At 44.2% G+C, this 18459-nt stretch overlaps 1 protein-coding gene across 4 annotated transcripts in view; it reads left to right on the forward strand.

The window, feature by feature from the left end:
• The window catches only part of SLC18A1 (solute carrier family 18 member A1), a 41930-nt gene extending 27788 nt beyond the window's left edge, over positions 1-14142 (forward strand). For 3 of the 4 annotated variants that reach the window (XM_027964381.2, XM_042243183.1, XM_042243181.1), the window contains 6 exons: positions 7914-7992; positions 8947-8998; positions 11513-11576; positions 11856-11975; positions 12197-12330; positions 13599-14142. In XM_027964381.2, coding sequence (XP_027820182.2) covers positions 7914-7992; positions 8947-8998; positions 11513-11576; positions 11856-11975; positions 12197-12330; positions 13599-13712 — 563 coding nt within the window. In that variant the 3' untranslated portion in view covers positions 13713-14142. The remainder of the gene's footprint in view (positions 1-7913; positions 7993-8946; positions 8999-11512; positions 11577-11855; positions 11976-12196; positions 12331-13598) is intronic. The other variant, XM_027964382.2, reaches the window with a different exon arrangement.
• The last annotated feature ends 4317 nt before the right edge of the window (positions 14143-18459 follow it).

Consider the following 18459-nt stretch of genomic DNA (forward strand, 5'->3'; position numbering starts at 1 on the left):
GTCTGTTAAGAGATGCCATTTCTTTTTTATAACAAAAATAGGAGAGTTCCAAGGAGAGCAAGATTCCTCAATATGTTTTAATTCTAATTGTGTGCCTCTAAGTTCTTTAGCAGCCTGTAATTTTTCTTTCATAAGGGGCCATTGCTCTGTCCAAATAGGCTCATCATTTTTCCAAGTTATTTTAATAATTGCTTTGTTTGTTAAATGAGCAGTGGCCCTTAGGAAAAATGTGGAATGTATATCTGAATTTGCCATTGTATAAGTCCCTTCTTATTAGATTAAGGGGTGCATCTATCACATAAGGTCTTAATGTTGCAGGCTGGCCTTTTGGTCCTTCATATGGGTAGATTTGAACATTTTGATAAATTTCTTGTACTTTGGTTTGAGAATTCCTGCAATTTGGCAAGAGATTTTTTTGTATAGGCCAGAATTTGGGCCATAAGTGTTTGGAAATTATAGTAATATTAATATTAGATCCGGTGTCGAGGAGACCAGAAAATTTTTTATCATTAACTTTGATATTTATATTTGGTTGGGCATATTCAGATACCAATGATGTCCATAAGGATTGTTTTTGATCTGTACTGCCAAATCTGCTTGTCCGTATATTATTAGAGGAGTTAATAGAAATGTAAGGTAAAAGAAGTAATTGAGCAATTTTGTCTCCCTTTTTGAATTGTCATAGAATCTGAGATGACATCATAATTTGAATCTCTCCTTTATAATTTGAATCAATTATTCCAGGATGAACAGTAATTCCTTTAGAAGTCAAACTAGATTGGCCAAGTAAAAGACCGAAGGTTTGCGGGAGCAGGGGTCCAAAAAGTCCGGTAGGTATTTTAGAAGGGACTGCTTCAGGGTAAAGGAAAAAAATCACTTAAGGCTGGTATATCAATGGCAGTACCGTCAGATCTTGAGGGTTTAAAGGAAAAGATAGAATTTGCCCCTGGTTTTTTTTGAAGGGGACCTGGGGGTTCCCCTGCTTGGAGTTTCCTGGAATAGGTTTTCTTTCAATATCAAATTTAGATTTACAATCTTTGGCCCAATGCATTCCTCTATGGCAGCGAGGGCAGATTCTTGGAAGTTTTTTATTAGCCGTCTTAGGACAGTCCCCTTTTAAATGGTTTTTATCTCCACATGTAAAGCATCCTTCATTTCCCTTTATAAAGGCAGCAGCCATTGTCTCAGCTAGCATTTGCATCTTTTGAGTTTCTGATCCAAGATTGCCACAAGCCTTCAAATAATCAATAATTGTCCCAGTCTCACGAATTGGAGCGATAGCTTTTTGACATTCCTGATTTGCATTCTCATAAGCAAGTAATTTCTCTAGCTGTTTTTTTTTTTTTTTTTTTTGGTTTCTTCTCCAGTTACAGTATGGGAAATAACAATTTCTAATCTAGTTAAAAAATCAGCATAATTTTCATTAGGTCCTTGTAATATTTTAGTGTAGCTACCTATAGGCTCTTCTTGAGGAGTAATTCAATCCCAGGCTTCAAGGACCACTGTTTTTAATTATTCATGCAATAAGGGAGGGCATTGTATTTGAGCTTCTATGGTATCAACTTGTCTGGCATCAGTTAACATTTCAAAAGTAATTTGGTTTTGGGGAGTGCCAGCTCGAGCATTCTTGTTAGCATGATCTCTGGCTATGTCGTAAACCACATTGTCCATTGAAGATATTCTCCTGGTTTAAGGCGAGCTTTTATTAAAGTTCACCAATCATAGGGAATAAAGTTTCCAATAGAAGATGCCACAACATTTAGAAGCTCTTTAGTAAAAGGCAAATGTGGGCCATACATAGTTACAGCCTTTTTCATTTGTTGCGTGTAAAAAAGATTAATACCATCATATTGAGGTATTATGTGCCCTTGAGCCTCAGGACTTCTTCAAACTGGAAAGATGGAGAAACCATCAGTGTCAGAAACTTGTGATTGCAAAGCCAGTAATTCAGAGAGCCTCTGTTGTGGAGGAGAGAGAGTAAGTGCTAATTTTTTTTGCAAATATGAGTCTGTGATAAGGACTTATCATTATTATCTAAAAAAGTATTGCTGGTTTTGGTGTCAAAAGTGTCTCAAGAGAGTCATTGTTAGAATCATTAGGTTCTAGCAAAGGAGAGACTTTTGGATTTGTGCCTGCTGGCAGAGAAGGAGCACTTGGAGCAGCTGGGGCAGGGCTTGTAGGAAAATTTTGAAATATTTTATGTTGTTTTAATTGGGCATTTGTAAAGTTTTATCATTTAATTTATATTCATGTAATAAGTGTTCTGTCTGTTGTCGAATATTGGGAGGGCTAGAATTTACCTTGAAATGGCAGAATTACAGCTTTAATGAGAGCCCATAGGGGCCAGAAATCAATTGGAATATTTTATCCTTGCCTGGCAGCTCATTCAACATTTTCTTTGACCGAGTGCCAAATTTCTGAATCAAAACTACCTTTATAAGGGAACCAAGGGTTACACTCAACCATTGTTTGAAAGCAAGCCTCTATTCATTGGCACGAAACCAAAAGTCCCTGAGCTGTAAACAAATGGTGAAGTAAAGTAGAGAAATAATGGGGCTTTCCAGCCATTTGACCCGTGACTTAGTACTTACCGACATCAATAGGTCTCTTGAGTCACTCTGTCAGAAATGCCAGATATACCAGAGTCTCTGTTCTGGGGGCCACTTGTTGGGGTCCTTTAATGGACCAGGACCTGGTGGTCTGGAGTCGACGATAAGAAAGTGAAAGAGAGCTGGAGGGAGGGGGAGAGAGAGAGAGAAAGAAAGAAAGAAAGACACGGGGACCCAAGCTCTGAGGGAGCAAAGGTGCTTTAATGATCTTTCTGTGAGTACATATAGGCTGTTGTACAAGAACTTTCTTTCCACAATGATAAAGATCAGCAACCGTTAGCAAGGGAACGAGGGATTAATAATGGTCACCAGGCCAGGAGACCATCCATATCTCAAGAAAGAGGATCGAGACTAAGCACTTTTGTTGTAAAGAGAATAAAGTTTACTGAAGGAGATTCAAGCCTGTCTCACATAATGACCTCAGTCCTGGGAGCAGTTTGCTGTTCCACTGATAAGGAACAGAGGACTTATGAGAAACAGCACATAGGAATCCTGTTGAGCACTCCCTGATACCTATGCTCTCAGCCTCTTCTCTGAATACTTCTTTCATCTTCTTGCCCTAAGACCTAAATGTTTTCTGAGAACACCATTTTCCCACACTCCCATTGATGGAAGTTCTGGGGCTTCCGTGGTGGTTTAGATGGTAAAGAATCCACCTGAAAAGCAGGAAACCCAGGAAGATCCCCTGAAGAAGGGAATGGCAAACCCTCTCCAGTATTCTTGCCTGGAGAATCCCATGGACAGAGGAGACTGGTGGGTTACAGTCCATGGGGTCACAAATCATCAGACATGACTGAGTGACTAAGCACGTGCACACATGCACGCACACACACACACACACACACACACATTCCTTCAGACTTGGCTTTCTTTTGCTGCTTCTAAGTCATTTCTTCCTCATTTTCCTTCAACCCTGATTCCCAGGGACTTCCCTGGTGGTCCAATGGTTAAGACTTTGTGCTTCTAAAGCCATAGGGCAGAGGTTAGATAGATCCCTGGTCAGGGAACCAAGATCCCACTGGTTTATGCTGCCTGGTACAGCCTTGAAGGAAAAAAGGCCCTAATTCCATTGAAGATCATGTCATCAGATTGTACCACCCCACCCCTCTTCATTGCAATTATCTATTGATCCCTGAGGTATCCCTTCTCTTTCATTAAATCCACCAACACCTGGTTCATATTCTTTTCACCTTTACTCCTGTCACCACTATTGATGACTTTAGTATCCAGGTGGATAACTCTACCAACATCTCAGCCTATTCCTTAATCTACTTTCTTGCAATGATCTTCTCTCCACCATAACCGATCAAATGTTTCTGTAATATGGACCTTGAAATCAACATTAATTGAAACATCTCTGAAATGTCAAGTCCAGGTTATCACTGTCTGTATTCCCTGCTCAGGTCTTCTAATCAGTATCAGTCCAGTTGCTCAGTCTTGTCCGACTCTTTGTGACACCATGGACTACAGCACGCCAGGCCTCCCTGTCCATCACCAACTCCAGGAGTTTACTCAAACTCATGTCCATTGAGTCGGTGATGCCATCCAACCATCTCATCCTGTCATCTCCTTCTCCTCCTGCCTTCAATCTTTCCCAGCATCAGGGTCTTTTCAGATGAATCAGCTCTTTGCATCAGGTGGCCAAAGTATTGGAGTTTCAGCTTCAACACCAGTCCTTCCAATGAACATTTAGGACTGATTTTGTTTAGGATGGACTGGTTGGATCTCCTTGCAGTCCAAGGGACTCTCAAGAGACTTTTCCAATACCACCAGGGTGTTAGGTCTTCTAATATCCTTATATTAACACATTTTGGCTACACTGAGATCAGCAGTCTATTCAGTTCTTTCTCTGTTTACATCACTACTCGTGTGTTCACTTCTTTCTTTATTGGTTGTGAGGCATGTGGGATCTTAGTTCTCCAGCTAGGGATTGAACTCATATCCTCGGCATCAGAAACATAGAGTCTTAATCTCCAGATCACCAGAGAAGTCCCTGCCCTTCTTTCTTTACTCAGTTTGGAGTTCATATGATGAATCTGCATCCATCATTAATGTCACTCCTTTGAAAGCATTGTTAATGCCTTTGCCCCATCTGCTCTTCCTCTGAGATTGTCACATGAGAAGCCTTAAGTCTCGTTAAGTCTATCTGGTTGCCCACTCCTTGCCTGCACCTGAGCAGTGAAATGGGGCTATAGAAAACACATACTTGGCTATTGGTCTCACCTTGTATCGATGGCCATAAATCTAAAATTAAAAAAAAAAAAAAGAAATGAAAAAAATTTTAAAAAGGACAAGCAAAAAAAAAAAAAAAAAAAAAAAGGCCTTGAATCTAAAGTGGACTCTCACACTATGACATTTAAAATAATCTTTCTTTTAAGTCCCTAGTTTCATTCTTCCTACTTTCTGAAAGGACTGGCTTACACTATCCCATTCAAACCTCCTCCACATTCTCATCCCTTCGCCTCATCATTTTCAACTCCTAGTCATTCACTGAGGAAATAGAAGCAACAAAAAGGGACCTTGCATGTTCTCGTCACTAGATGTACTTGGACCTGTGTGCACATCTAGGGCCTTCTCTGTATGGTTGAAATGTTCCAACTCCTTCAGGGGCCAAACTTTTTTATTTTCTTTCCTTTTCTTTTCCTTTCCTGTCTGGATTCCATCTCCTCTCATCTATTTAACTGGCTACTATCACCTTTGCAATCACCTCATCTTTTGTTAACCTTTAAAGGAAGGAGTCCCTGAAGACTCAGACCATAGATGCGTGTTCTCTCTCTGATCTTTCATGGGTCACCCCAGCCATTCCCCTGGCTTTAAGAGTTGAATTGGTAGGGACTTCCTTGGTGGTCCAGTGGCTGAGGCTCCACCCTGCCAATGCAGGCGGCCCAGGTTTGATCCCTGGTCAGGTGGCTTCCCAGGTGGCGCTAGTGGTAAAGAATTTGCCTGCCAGTGCAGGAGATATAAGAGACTCGGGTTAGATTCCTGGGTTGGGTAGATCTCCTGTAGAAGGAAATAGCAACCCACTCTAGGATTCTTAGGGCTTCCCTGGTAGCTCAGAGGTTAAAGCGTCTGCCTGCAATGTGGGAGACCAGGGTTCGATCTCTGGGTTGGGAAGATCCCCTGGAGAAAGAAATGGCAACCCACTCCAGTACTCTTGCCTGGAAAATCTCATGGATGGAAGAGCCTGGTAGGCTACAGTCCATGGGGTTGCAAATAGTCGGACACGACTAAGTGACTTCACTTTCACTTTCACTAGTATTCTTGCCTGGAAAATTCCACGGATAGAGGACCCTGAAGGGCTATGGTCCATGGGGTTGCAAAGAGTCCAACACAACTGAGTACACATACACAGACACAGGGAACTAGATCCCACAAGCTGCAGCTAAAGACAGTGCACACTGCAGCGGAGATTTCCCATGACGAAACTGAGACCCAGCACAGAGAAATAAATAGATACTAAAACATTAAAAAGAAAACAAATTCATAAGCCAATTAGTTGAACCCTTTTGTTTTTCTTTAGGATCTCTCTTCAGAACTCTAGACTTGTCCATTCAATAAGCCTTCCGATTTGCATTAGGTATTTTTGTTTGTTTTTCTCGCTAAAAAAACCTGTTTTGGTTATTCAGTTCTCAGTTTAAATACTACCTCCTCAAAGGAGTCTTCCCTAACCCCCTGAATCTAAGTTATCCCTTATTCCTGGTCACTCTTCCTTATCACTGCTTTAAACTTTCTTCACAGAACTTATCACTGTCAAAGTCATCTTTTTTCATTTATTTATTTACTTGTTTATTGTCTATCTCCCTCCCTTGGAATGTAAGCTCCCTGGAGGCTAGGATTTTGTCTATTTTATTCACTCCTTTAATCCTGGTTCCTGGAATACCTGTTACATAGTAAAATCTCATTAAAAATACTGAAAAAATGAAAGAAAAAATAAGACTCAGAGAGGGTAAATTTCCCATGGTCACAGAGTGGTTAAGCCACAGTCTGAACCCAGCAGTGAAGCCCATAATCCAGTGTGCTTGACTCTATTTTCACAAAAAACTATGGGACAAGGGCTTCAGTTTACAATATTCTTTTATATACATTTATTAATATTTAATTTGCTTCTTCATGTAATCTAGTGTGATAGAATCACAGGTTTGTGTTTACTGGATGTGGAAACCAAAGATCAGAAAGGTTTAGTAACTTATTCAAAGTCACCATCAGAGGGAATTCCCTGGCAGTCCAGTGCTGGACCAGAACTCCATGCTTCCACTGCAGAGGGCATGGGTTCAGTCCCTGGTTGGGGAACTAAGTTTCTGCAAGCTGTGTGGTGTGGCCAAAAATAAAAGGCACTGTCAGAGCAATAGAAGAGCAGGTAAATAATAAGGTAGAAATTTTACTTCCTAGGAAGTATGTACTGTATGTCTTTCTCTAAAGCTCATGCTCTTATGTTGATAATCACGGGTATTTTATACATGAGACTGGCTCAGCAAAGTCTTTCATCAGGAAGTCTAAGAGGGGAGCTGGAGGGGGACGTGACGTTAAATGTGTTTGTTCAGTCGCTAGGTTGGTTTGACTCTGCGACCCTATGGACTGCAGCATGCCAGTCTTCCCTGTCCTTCACTGTTTCCCAGAGTTTACTCAAACTCATCTCCATTGAGTTGGTGGTGCCATCCAACTGTCTCATCCTCTGTCATCCCCTTCTCCTCCTGCCCTCATTCTTTCCCAGTATCAGGGCTTTTTCCAATGAGTCAGTTCTTCACATTAGGTGGCCAAAGCATTGGAAATTCAGCATCAGTACTTCCAATGAATATTCAGGGGTTTGATTTCCTTTAGGATTGATTGGTTTGATCTCCCTACAGTCCAAGGGACTCTCAAGAGTCTTCTCCAGTACCACAATTTGATAGCATCAATTCTTCAATGCTCAGCCTTCCTTATGGTCCAGCTCTCACATCTGTACATGACTACTGAAAAAACCTTAGCTTTGACTATATGGACCTTCGTCAGCAAAGTGATGTCTGTGCTTTTGAATACACGAAGTTTGTCATAGTGTTTCTTCCAAGGAGCAAGTGTCTTTTAATTTCCTGGCTGAAGTCACTGTCTGCAGTGATTTTGGAGCCCAAGAAAATCTAAACAAAGCCCTGCCCTTGAGGACAGCAGAGGCGTGGGAGCCCTATGTCATCTGCTCTGGGTTTGCACAAGGATCTCTAACCCACAAAACAGTGGTTTGGGATCCTTGAAGGTAATGGGGAAACTACACTGTCTTGTAAGACCCAGGGTGTTTCAGAGTAGCCTAAGGTGAGGACCTGTGTCTTTCTGCAGGTCTAGCCTTCTTGCCCGCCAGTGTGTCCTACCTCATTGGCACCAGCCTCTTTGGTGTGCTGGCCAACAAGATGGGTCGGTATGTAGCCTGGGGATCTGGGAAAATTCAGATGGGAGAGTCTTCTGAGGTGTTCCCTGCACCTGGGATGATGGATGATAGCTTGTCTGAGGTTGAAAATTTAGAACAAGTACTGGCAGATGCTTGTTCTAAGGGTGGGAATGGATAGCTGGTGAGGGCAGTATAGAGAAAGGATTGGTTCTGAGCTTGTTGTTATGGAAGATGCGGTGAATATATGAGGGGAAACCTTTACTTTCCAGATGTTATTGTCCAGTTGAAGAGATAAAATAAACTTCACAGAGAACAGGTATGGAGAAAACAGTACCCAGAGGCCGTTGTTGTCAAACTGTTATCCATGGAGCCCCAGGGAACTCTCCAGAGGCCACCAAGTGTAAAAAGGGTTGGGGGCTAAGAGGTATAAGTCTGAATTTCTTTCCTCCAACTACAGCGAGAACAGGTTTAATTTTACCTTTGGAGTGTGATGTAAAGATTTGAAAAATAATTTAAAAAGCCATTTCCATAGGAAATCAGAGAAGGAAGGAAGTTTGGTATGTTTTGTGGTTTTTGAGATGGACCCTGAAGACCAGATAGAATATGTATTGATGAGAGGTATAGGCTGAGTTAAGCAACAGAAACATTAAGTTAGAGCATTATTCCCAAGGAGAAAGGACCTTCTGAGTCAACTGATTCCTCTTCTAAGGGAAGGAGGACCGTGTCCCATTGCTCCTTGTCTGCTTGTACTCTGGGAAGAGGTGTGGAGCCAGGGAAGAGATGAGGGGTGAATAAGGGGCTGGGGAAGGGCTGACCTGAGTATAAACTGGTCCTGTAGAGATGTGTTTATCTTCTCACATCCCAAAGGGTTCCTGGAATTAGGGATAGTAGGACTGGCCAGTGAGTTGGTGATGGGTAGCAACTGGAAGGAATCTCAACCCTTAGCACTGTTTGAAAAATGCTGTTTTTTTTTCTTTTTTTTAGGTGGCTATGCTCCCTGATTGGGATGTTGGTAGTAGGTACCAGCTTACTTTGTGTAAGTATAATAAGGTCTTTGGGGGAGAGTCAAAGGGTGGGGAGAGTGTCAGACACTTAAAGACAACTTTCCTTTGAAATGAGCAGAGGATTAACTTGGCAAGGACTGTCAGAAAGACTGTTTCTGTGGAATTTAGGTAGGAATTTACCCCTAGGGGAGATGCTACGCCATCCCACTGAAAGGAGGTGGGTAAGGAGAGGGAGAGGGCAGTGGGGGCAGCTGAAGACAGAAATCTGAGCCTTTATGGATGGCCACATGAAACAATGGGCTTCTCAGGGGGCGCTAGTGGTAAAGAACCTGCCTACCAATGCAGGAGATGAGAGAGATGGGAGTTCGATCCCTGGGTCAGGAATATCTTCTGGAGGAGGAAGTGGAAACCCATTCCAGTATTCTTGCCTGTAGGATCTCATGGATGGAGGAGCCTGGTGGGCTACAGTCCACAGGGTCACGCAGAGTCGGACATGACTGAAGTGACTTAGGGTGCGTGCACATGAAGGAATACACGTTGGCATCTATTTTTGGGGTCTGTAGAAGGGTGCATTTTATGCCTTCACTTACATACCTCACAGTGACAGGATCCCAGAAGCCACTAGAGGAACCTGCATTATCTGTGCTTTCATTTCTAGCACCAGAGCGTTTGGTAGAGGAAGAAAAAAAGAAGGGCTTTTCTATTTTCAGGAGTCCCCTCCAAGCCCTCTAAACCTACATTTTCTCCTCTCCAGCATGGAGATCAGAAGCACCCTTGCCTCCGAGGCTTGAGGGGGAATGAGATGGCCGCAAAGCCCTGAGTACAGTGCTCAAGAAAGGCAGAGAGTCCTGATCGGGGGGCAGGGTCCAGTCCCAGCTCGGCCATTTGTTGCTTGTGTGACTCTGAGTCCACTACATCACCTCCCTTGGCTCAGCATCCACATCTGTGTAGAGGGGATTCTGCTGCCATCTCGAAGGATTACCCAGACCAAAACTGCAGTGGTGTCTGGCTCACAGGGAGCCCACTGTGAATCTTAACCAGTACTAGTACTAAAGTAGAAATATCCCCATGGGCTTCCCTCGTGGCTCAGTGATAAAGAATCCTCCTGCCAATGCAGCAGACGTGGGTTCGATCCCTGGTCTGGGAAGATCCCATATGCTGTGGAGCAGCTAAGCCCATGTGCCGCAGCTATTGACGCCTGCACGCTTAGAGCCTGTGCTCCACAACAAGAGAAACCTCCACAGTGAGAAGCCCACACACTGCAATGAAGAATAGCCACCGCTCACTGTAACTAGAGAAAAAAAAAAGCGCACGTGGCAACAGAGACCCAGCACATCAATCGATAAATAAAATTTTAAAAGAAATCATTAAAAAATTTTAATTTATTCCCAAGACCCTGTTTTTAGCTAGTGACATCTAAATGGTATGTAAAACCTCTCAGGGGTGAGTATGCTAGTGTAGCAGGTGTGGGAGACAAATGGCCAGGGAGGGAGGTAGGACCCAGCAATAGAGGAAAACAAGGCTTCCGTTGGGGATCGGAAGGGTAAGAGAGTGAATGTCACAAGCCGCTGAAGCAGCAACACAAACCACGCCACCTGCCCCTCTAGCTTGTGGGTAATTGGTTGTTGACGACTCTTTGTTTGTCTTCTTGCTCCACTGGCTTCAAGTCAGGGTTTTACTAAAATCTCTGTATGCGTCTCTGCTCCTGCCTTGCAAATAGATTCATCTGTACCATTTTTCTAGATTCCACATATATGCGTTAATATATAGTATTTGTTTTTCTCTTTCTGACTTACTTCACTCTGTATGACAGACTCTAGGTCCAGAGACGCAGACGCAGACAGGGCTAGGGATGGGGGGAGGGGAAGGTGGGATGAATTAGGAGATTGGCATTGACATATACACACTACTGTGTGTAAGACAGCTCGCTAGTGAGAAGCTCCTGCATAGCACAGGGAACTCAGCTCTGTGCTCTGTGATGATCTAGAGGGGTGGGATGGCGGGGAGGTGCAAGAGAGAGAGGATGTATGCATGCATATGGCTGATTCAGTTCATTGTACGGCAGAATCGAACATAACATTTTAAAGCAAGTATACACCAGTTTAAAAAAAGATTTAAAAAATAAAAAAATAACACCACCACCACCTATGGATTGAAAAGAGAGGAAACTCCACTCTAGGTATAATGAGGACAGAAGTGTGTGTCTGGGTGGAGGGGGTAGAGGAAGGGGAGGGAGAGTCCATGGGCCATTCACTGCAGTGACTTGAGAGTCAAACCTGAGGGTCACACTTGATCTCACTGCTTATATTCTGAAACTCTCGGTGGGAACCCAAATGACACCAGTTTAGATTTCATCGCTGTAAATAGAGATAAAGATTCTTTTTCATCAGAGGTGTAAGAATCAAGATATAACACATGCGGCACATAGTACCTGGTTGATAAATGCGTTTCATAGGGAAACCCTTTGTTTTTGTGCTGTCCTACCTGACACGCCAGCCCCTGCCCCCACCGGATTCCTGATAATTCTTCCTCCTTTCCTCCTGCAGGTTCCTCTGGCTCATGATATTTTTGGTCTCATTGGTCCCAATGTAGGGCTTGGCATTTCCATAGGTAAGAAGTACTCTTAAAGGAGACCGGAAGCCCCTGAATGTTGGCTTAGGGTCAGATCAGAGGGGGTACATGGAAAGGCAGGGGGGATAGGAGAGCAGCCGGCAGGGGTGTCAAGAGACAGGTTCATGACTCCTGGTGGGAACGGGTGTCAGTGAAGAGGGAGGACAGACAGCAGGCAGAGACAGTGGAGTAAAGCGGGAGGGGAGGAAGGGGATGTTACAGACAGGGAGGGGGCTGTGTGTAGGACTGACGGCCGTGCCCTGCTTACTGTGACCACAGGCATGGTGGATTCCTCTATGATGCCCATCATGGGACACTTGGTGGACCTGCGCCATGCCCCGGTCTATGGCAGTGTCTATGCCATCGCTGATGTGGCTTTTTGCATGGGCTTTGCAATAGGTATGTTGGCAGAGAGACAGGGGAACACCAGGACCTGGTAACCCAAATCTCCCTTTATGGACTGTTTACCTGCCGGAAGTGGAGCCAGGAGGCTGGTCTTCCTAGGGTTCTGAGATATTTGGCCCTGGGGCATCCTCTGGGTCACCTTTGGCCCCTAGCATGGTGTCCTCCAAGCGGTTAAGAATCAATAGATGCTTGCAGATTTGCTTTATTCCTTACAGGTCCGTCCACCGGGGGTGCCATCGTGCGGGCCATTGGCTTCCCCTGGCTCATGGTCATCATTGGGGTCACGAACATCCTCTACGCTCCCCTCTGCTACTACTTGAGGAGCCCCCCTGCCAAGGAGGAGAAGCTCGTAAGGGGCTCTAACTACTGCTGAAGAAATACTTTGTTTCTTTCATGTCTCTCTCGTTCCTTTGAATTCTGTGCTTCTTTTTTTATATATCTGTTTTTATTTATTTATTTACTGTGCTAGGTCTTAGCTGTGGCATGCGGGACCTTAGTTGTGGCATGTGGAATCCAGTTCCATGACCAGGGATTAAACCCAGGCCCCCGGCTTTGGAAGCGCTGAGTCTTAACACTGGGCCACCTGGGAAATCCCCATCTCGTGCTCCTATTTCCTCCCTCTTTGGTAGGCTCTCTGCTCCGTCATGTTTTCTGATTCCCCTTTCATCTCTCTCTTTCCTTTGTCCCCTTCCTTCCTTCTTCCTTCTCTACACAACCACTCTCTCTCTTACACTGGTCAGTTAGAAAGGGTCCTAAGTACAGAAGGAAAATGGAGGCTTGTAATGCGTTGGGGTCAAGGACCATCAAAGGCATCATGTACTTGCGGTGCTTATAGCAAAGTGTGAATTGCCAAATCACGCCCGCAGCATGGACAGAATCCCACTGGGCACATTCATGCATTCATTCATTCACTCACATCCATCATTATCCCTACCAGGTCTTTTCCTAAAGTACCAACAGCCCAGGGGAGAGAACCACAACAGATTATTTTAGTTAATAGACGCTTTCTTCTTACTGCAACAGGAGCACCTTGAGGGTCTGGGTGGGTTGGGGGCAGATGTGTGTGCTGCATGCTAAGTCACTTCAGTCGTGTCTGAGTCTTTGCAACCCATGGTCTGTAGCCTGCCAGGCTCCTCTGTCCATGGGATTCTCCAGGCAAGAATACTGGAGTGTGTTGCCATCCCCTCCTCCAGGGGATCTTCCTGACCCAAGGATTGAACCCGTGTCTTTTACATCTCCTGCATTGGCAGGCGGGTTCTTTATCACTAATGCCACCTGGTAAGCCCAAGGGTGTGGATGTGGAGGCTGCTTAAAGGAACAGAAAAAGACAGGAAAGTCTGATGAGGGGCGATGCCCATTTCAGCTGGCTCCCAGCTGTAGCCTGTGCTACTGCTATTAGGATTCAATGAAAAGCTTATCACATGATTGTCCTAACCAGCATGACTCCACCTGGTGCTTTGGGTGGACTGTGCACGTATATGAAGCAGAACGAGGGTCCTTTTCTGGTTCCTTGAGTCTTTTCTGAGCAGCCCTAGACTTGGACGAGCTAGTTTGGGAGGGGGAAGGGGAAGCTGGTGAGAGACAGGCAGTGATTTCTCTTCCTGCTTCTTGCTGCAGGCAGTTCTGAGCCAGGACTGCCCCATGGAGACCCGGATGTATGCAGCCAAGAAGCACACAAGGCAGTTTCCTCTGGGAGAGGACAGCGATGAGGAGCCTGGCTGTGAGGAGTAGCTGCAGAAACCAGCCCCTGGACCTCGTCATGTGAAGCTCAGACTTCAGTGACTACTTTGTTCCTGGACCTAGATCACGACGGACTGTTCAATAAGCTTCACTTCTATCTCCCCTGGTGTCTCCTTTCCTCCCCTCCCATGGGTGCTGCCCCCAGGTTCTCTCCTCTCCTGTGTCACTCACAGCTCTCTCTCTAAGCTTTGATGCCTCAGCTGGTCCACCTGTGGTGGGAGGACAGAGTGCTGTTTCTTCCTCGGCTTCTGTAAGGCTGTGATGGGTTCTGCAAGGAGTGACTCATTTCATGGAGGCGGCAGTGAGCACTGTGTTCCCTGAAACCAGCGGGGTGGCTGACAAACCTCATTTCATCTGTTATCTGATTTTCTCTGGCAACTTCCCAACAGTCTATAATAGAGTTCTGTTCTCTGTTCCTCGACGTGGTCTTCCCTGAGTTTCTCTAGATGAGTTAAAGTGTCCTCAACCCTGTACTGCTGCTACATGGCCAGCTTGGGACATCCTTTGGGTGTTTGTTTTCTAAGCTGAGTGTTTTCTCTGTGGCCAGACCTACAGCTGCTGAAATGAGTCTGTCTTCAGTGACAGGAGGGCTCCTATATTCCTCATTACCAAGGGGAACTGGAAAAAATCTGCTTCTCTTATGCATGAGTTACTGACATTCTCATGATGTCCCCTGTGGGCTTTTTCTTCCTTACCTTAAATTTCTTAGATTCTGAGAAATAAATAGGAGAGAAAATGCAATTTCATGGGAAGAAGTAAAGCAGCTGTGCTGAAATCCCTTCCAGTTGTGGGTTTCCTAACACAAGGGTTATAATGAGGCATTGTTCACATTTGCTAATGACTAAATTATTCCCTAATGCAGACATGGCAAACTTTTATAGCATAGGAGAGTGTGGATGGAAATATAGTAGGTCCTATAAATATTTTGACATATAGCAAAAAATTTTTTGAAATAGTTGCTAAAACAAGATTTCAAAGAGATGGGAGACACAGCAGTTACCTTCAAGTAGCTTCCTATCCCTTCAGGCAAACTGGATATATGCGTGCATGCTCAGTTGCTCAATTGTGCTCAACTCTTTGCAACCCCATGGACTGAAGCCCGCCAGGCTCCTCGATCCTTGGGATTGCCTAAGCAAGAATACTAGAGCGGGTTGCCTTTTCTCCACCACAGGATCCTCCTCACCCAGGGATCAAACCCACATCTCTTGTGTCTGTCTCCTGCATTGGCAGGCAGACTCTTTGCCACTAGTGCCACTTGGGAAGCTACAGAGTGGGTATACACCAAATAAAAATATCAGTGCTGCAAGTTTGTATATACTCTATATTCCAGAATAAAGAGGCAGGGATGCTCATGTTCTGGGTGGGGAATAATGGTGGAGATGAAGGCAGAGGCAGGAATGGAAAGACCCACAGGCACAGACTTGGGGTTCCTGGATGTTAGATTGGGGGTGGTCAGACGTTACTCTGGAATGACGCCTGGCTCTGATGATGGAACTCCTCTGCAAGAGTTTGGTGGGTTTAGTGCAAGCCCTGAATCATCAGAACACACTCTAGCTGAACCTCAATGAATTCATACCACTTGGATAATGGGTATGTGATTTATGGATGTGTTTTTAGGGACTTGGCATTAACTAGACTTACTTGATTTGCAAAACACTACTTATATCATCATACTTATATCACCATTTAGTCAGGATAATATTATCTCGATTTTGAAGGAGCTCAAAGATAAGATTAGGAAATAATTTGTCAAAATATGGAATCGGAGACTGCAAATTTAGACTGAGTGTGTGGCCACTGTGACTCTTATACAAGGTGAGAGTGGAACAGGGTAGGGTGTGGAGGCATCAGGGGCACTGACGGCGGTGTGCGCGGGCATGTGTGCTAAGTCGCTTCAGTCGCGTCCGACTCTGTGACCTCATGGACTGTAGCCCACCAGGCTCCTCTGTCCGTGGGATTCTCCAGCCAAGAATACTGAAGTGGGTTGCCATGCCCTCCTCCAGGGGATGTTCCAGACCCAGGGGTCAAACTCAGGTCTCCTGCATTGCAAGCAGATTCTTTATCATCTGAGCCACCAGGGAAGCATGACAATAATACGCTGCTGATTCTCACATCCACAAGGAGGACAATTTATAATAAAGGACAGGCTTGTTACAGAAATTGTTCACGCATTAAAGAAAAAGGAAGAAAAATAAATAAATAAGAAGAAAAAAAAAAGAAATAAGAAGAGTTTTTAAAGGAGTAATCCATCTTTAACTTGCCAGTTAACATTTAGCAATTTAAAACACATTTAAGGAAAAACAATGGATGCAATTTAGTCAGGCTTTCAAATAATGTTGAAAACAGTCAACGCCAAACACTACAAAATAAGTCAGGACACATTTTTTAAAACAATTATAGATCAGAAATAGGTAAAAATATAGCCTATATATGGAAGATTATTTAAAGAAAGAGAATCTTATAAAAATAGAAAATTAATTAGTCTTTATTCATGCTTTTACAAATGATATTAGGAAAAGAATTCATGGTAAACTTTCACATTCACAGGTGACATTAAATTCTTTTAAAAATGAAAATACCAACCTAGCAAAAATAAGCAATAAGAAGCTTCTTTTTGTTTGGTTTTTAGTTTTGTGTGTGTGTGTGTGTGTGTGTGTGTGTGTGTGTGTAAAAGTAGCATAAAGTTTAGATGGCCTCTACCATGGCCAGGTTGAAGAGTCTTATGAAAAGGAGGAGCTGAAGAGGCAGAGACTATAAACATATTTATAGGGTGAGAAGCTCAAACTACCAATTAGATGCAACAAAGGAGACAGTGGAACTCAAACTATTGTGCTCAATTTGTTGTCTAGTCACTAAGTCATGTCTGACTCTTTGCAATCCCATGGACTGTAGCAAGCCAGGCTTCCCTGTCCTTCACTATCTCCCAGAGTTTGCTTACATTCATGTCCATTGAATCAGTGATGCTATCCAATCACCAACAGGCCAGAAAAATACTGGGTTTCTCAGAGTGTTGGAAACAAGTCAGGCGATATTTTATTTCCAAAGTACAAAAACTGAGTGGAAGCCAGAGCTCCACAAATTAAGGCAGTAACTGTGAAGTGGGAGAAAATACAGAAGAGGCACATGCGAGGATAAATGAGTGGCAGGGAGAGTGGTGTGAAGACAGACAGGAAAATTCTTGTAGGGAGGGACCAAACCCAAAGGGTAGTCAGTAAAATAGCTAAAAATTTTAAGAGAGACCCCGTCTGGGTGGCCATTGCGTCTCAGAACACTTCTACAAGGGGCCATTTCAAATACACTATGGAGGGCTTCTCTGGCGGTCCAGTGGTTAAGAGTTTGGCTTGCAATGCAGAGGACACCCGTTCAGTTCCCGGTCCAGGAAGATCCCACATACTGAGAAGCAACTAGGCCCAAGTGCCACAGTGACTGAGCCCCCGAGCCTAGAGCCCGTGCTCGGAAACAAGCGAAAACACTGCAACGAAAAGCCCATGCACCACAACTGGAGAGCAGCGCCTTCACAGCCACAAAGACCCAGAGCAGCCAAAAATAACTACATAAATAAAATAAATAAAAATTATTAACACACACAAAAAAACCACTACAGAGCTTAAGGCAAGAGTTAATACTGGAGAATGTTATCCGTACTGGGTTGTTTTACTTTATGGAGTATCATAACTCCAAGATATAGCCCAAACTGAAAACAATATATTTTCTAGGAAAATTTAAGTGTTTCTGGAGGCAACCCTATAATACTCGTGTAAGTCAGTTCTCTGAGGCTGACCTGAAGAAAGGGCAACATAGTCCTTTCAACATACAGCATTCCTGGGTGGCCGGAATCTGTCTCTGTCATCTCCAGTACCTGTTTGTCCTTCACCTGTAGCCTGAGCTTTATGGGTGATGCACCAGGGTCGCTGTGTCACACCAATTAGTCAAGCTGAGTTCACTTGTGCAATGTTGTTGAGAGGAGCACAACTTTCTCTGGAAAAAGGGAGCATTGAAACAAGTGGCTTTGGCACACAGCAGCCTCCTCCCTTGCTGTGAGGGTCTTGAGAGAGGAATGCTGAGGTCATAAGGTGATAGAAGGAAGATCAGATCAAGAGTAAACAGACCTGATCCTAGTCCTGCTTGGCCACTAGCCAGCTATGTGTCCTGGGATGGGTCATTTCACACCTCTGGGCTCTAGCATGCCCTCACCCTGCAAATCTGGCTTTCTGTGGTTCCATCTCACTACGGGCTTATTTTGGGGGCCATCTGCAGTGAGTGCCAAAAGTGGGGCCCGTGTGAAGGGCCTGAGTCAGAGACTCAGTCCATCCATCGCTCCAGCAGCAACTCAGAAATACAAATGTGACTTGAGGCTTCAGTTCCTGTATTCAGGAGATTATGGGAAATAGAATTTGTTCCCTCCTCCTCCTCCTCTTTTTTTCCTCCCCATCCTCCTCACCCACCTGTTCTTCCTCCCCTTTCCCCCTTTCTTCTTTGTTCTTCTTTGAAGGGTGAAGGGCATAGGGTAAGCAGAGGCAAGTGGCCTGATCAAGGTCTGTTTGCATTTATCCTTCAAACTGAGTCAATACACAGTCTCCCGAAGTCACAAGGGAGAAGATTGAGGTTGTTGGGTCGAATCTTGCTTGTTTTGGCTACTCAGACTCTTGGTCCAGGTCAGTGACTGACAACTATTCTTTTTTTTAATTATTATTTTAAGTTTTATTTTATTTATTTTGGGCTGTGCCAAGTGAAATAC

The sequence above is a fragment of the Ovis aries genome, chromosome 2 (genome assembly GCF_016772045.2).
Source record: "Ovis aries strain OAR_USU_Benz2616 breed Rambouillet chromosome 2, ARS-UI_Ramb_v3.0, whole genome shotgun sequence".
Lineage (NCBI taxonomy): Eukaryota > Metazoa > Chordata > Mammalia > Artiodactyla > Bovidae > Ovis > Ovis aries.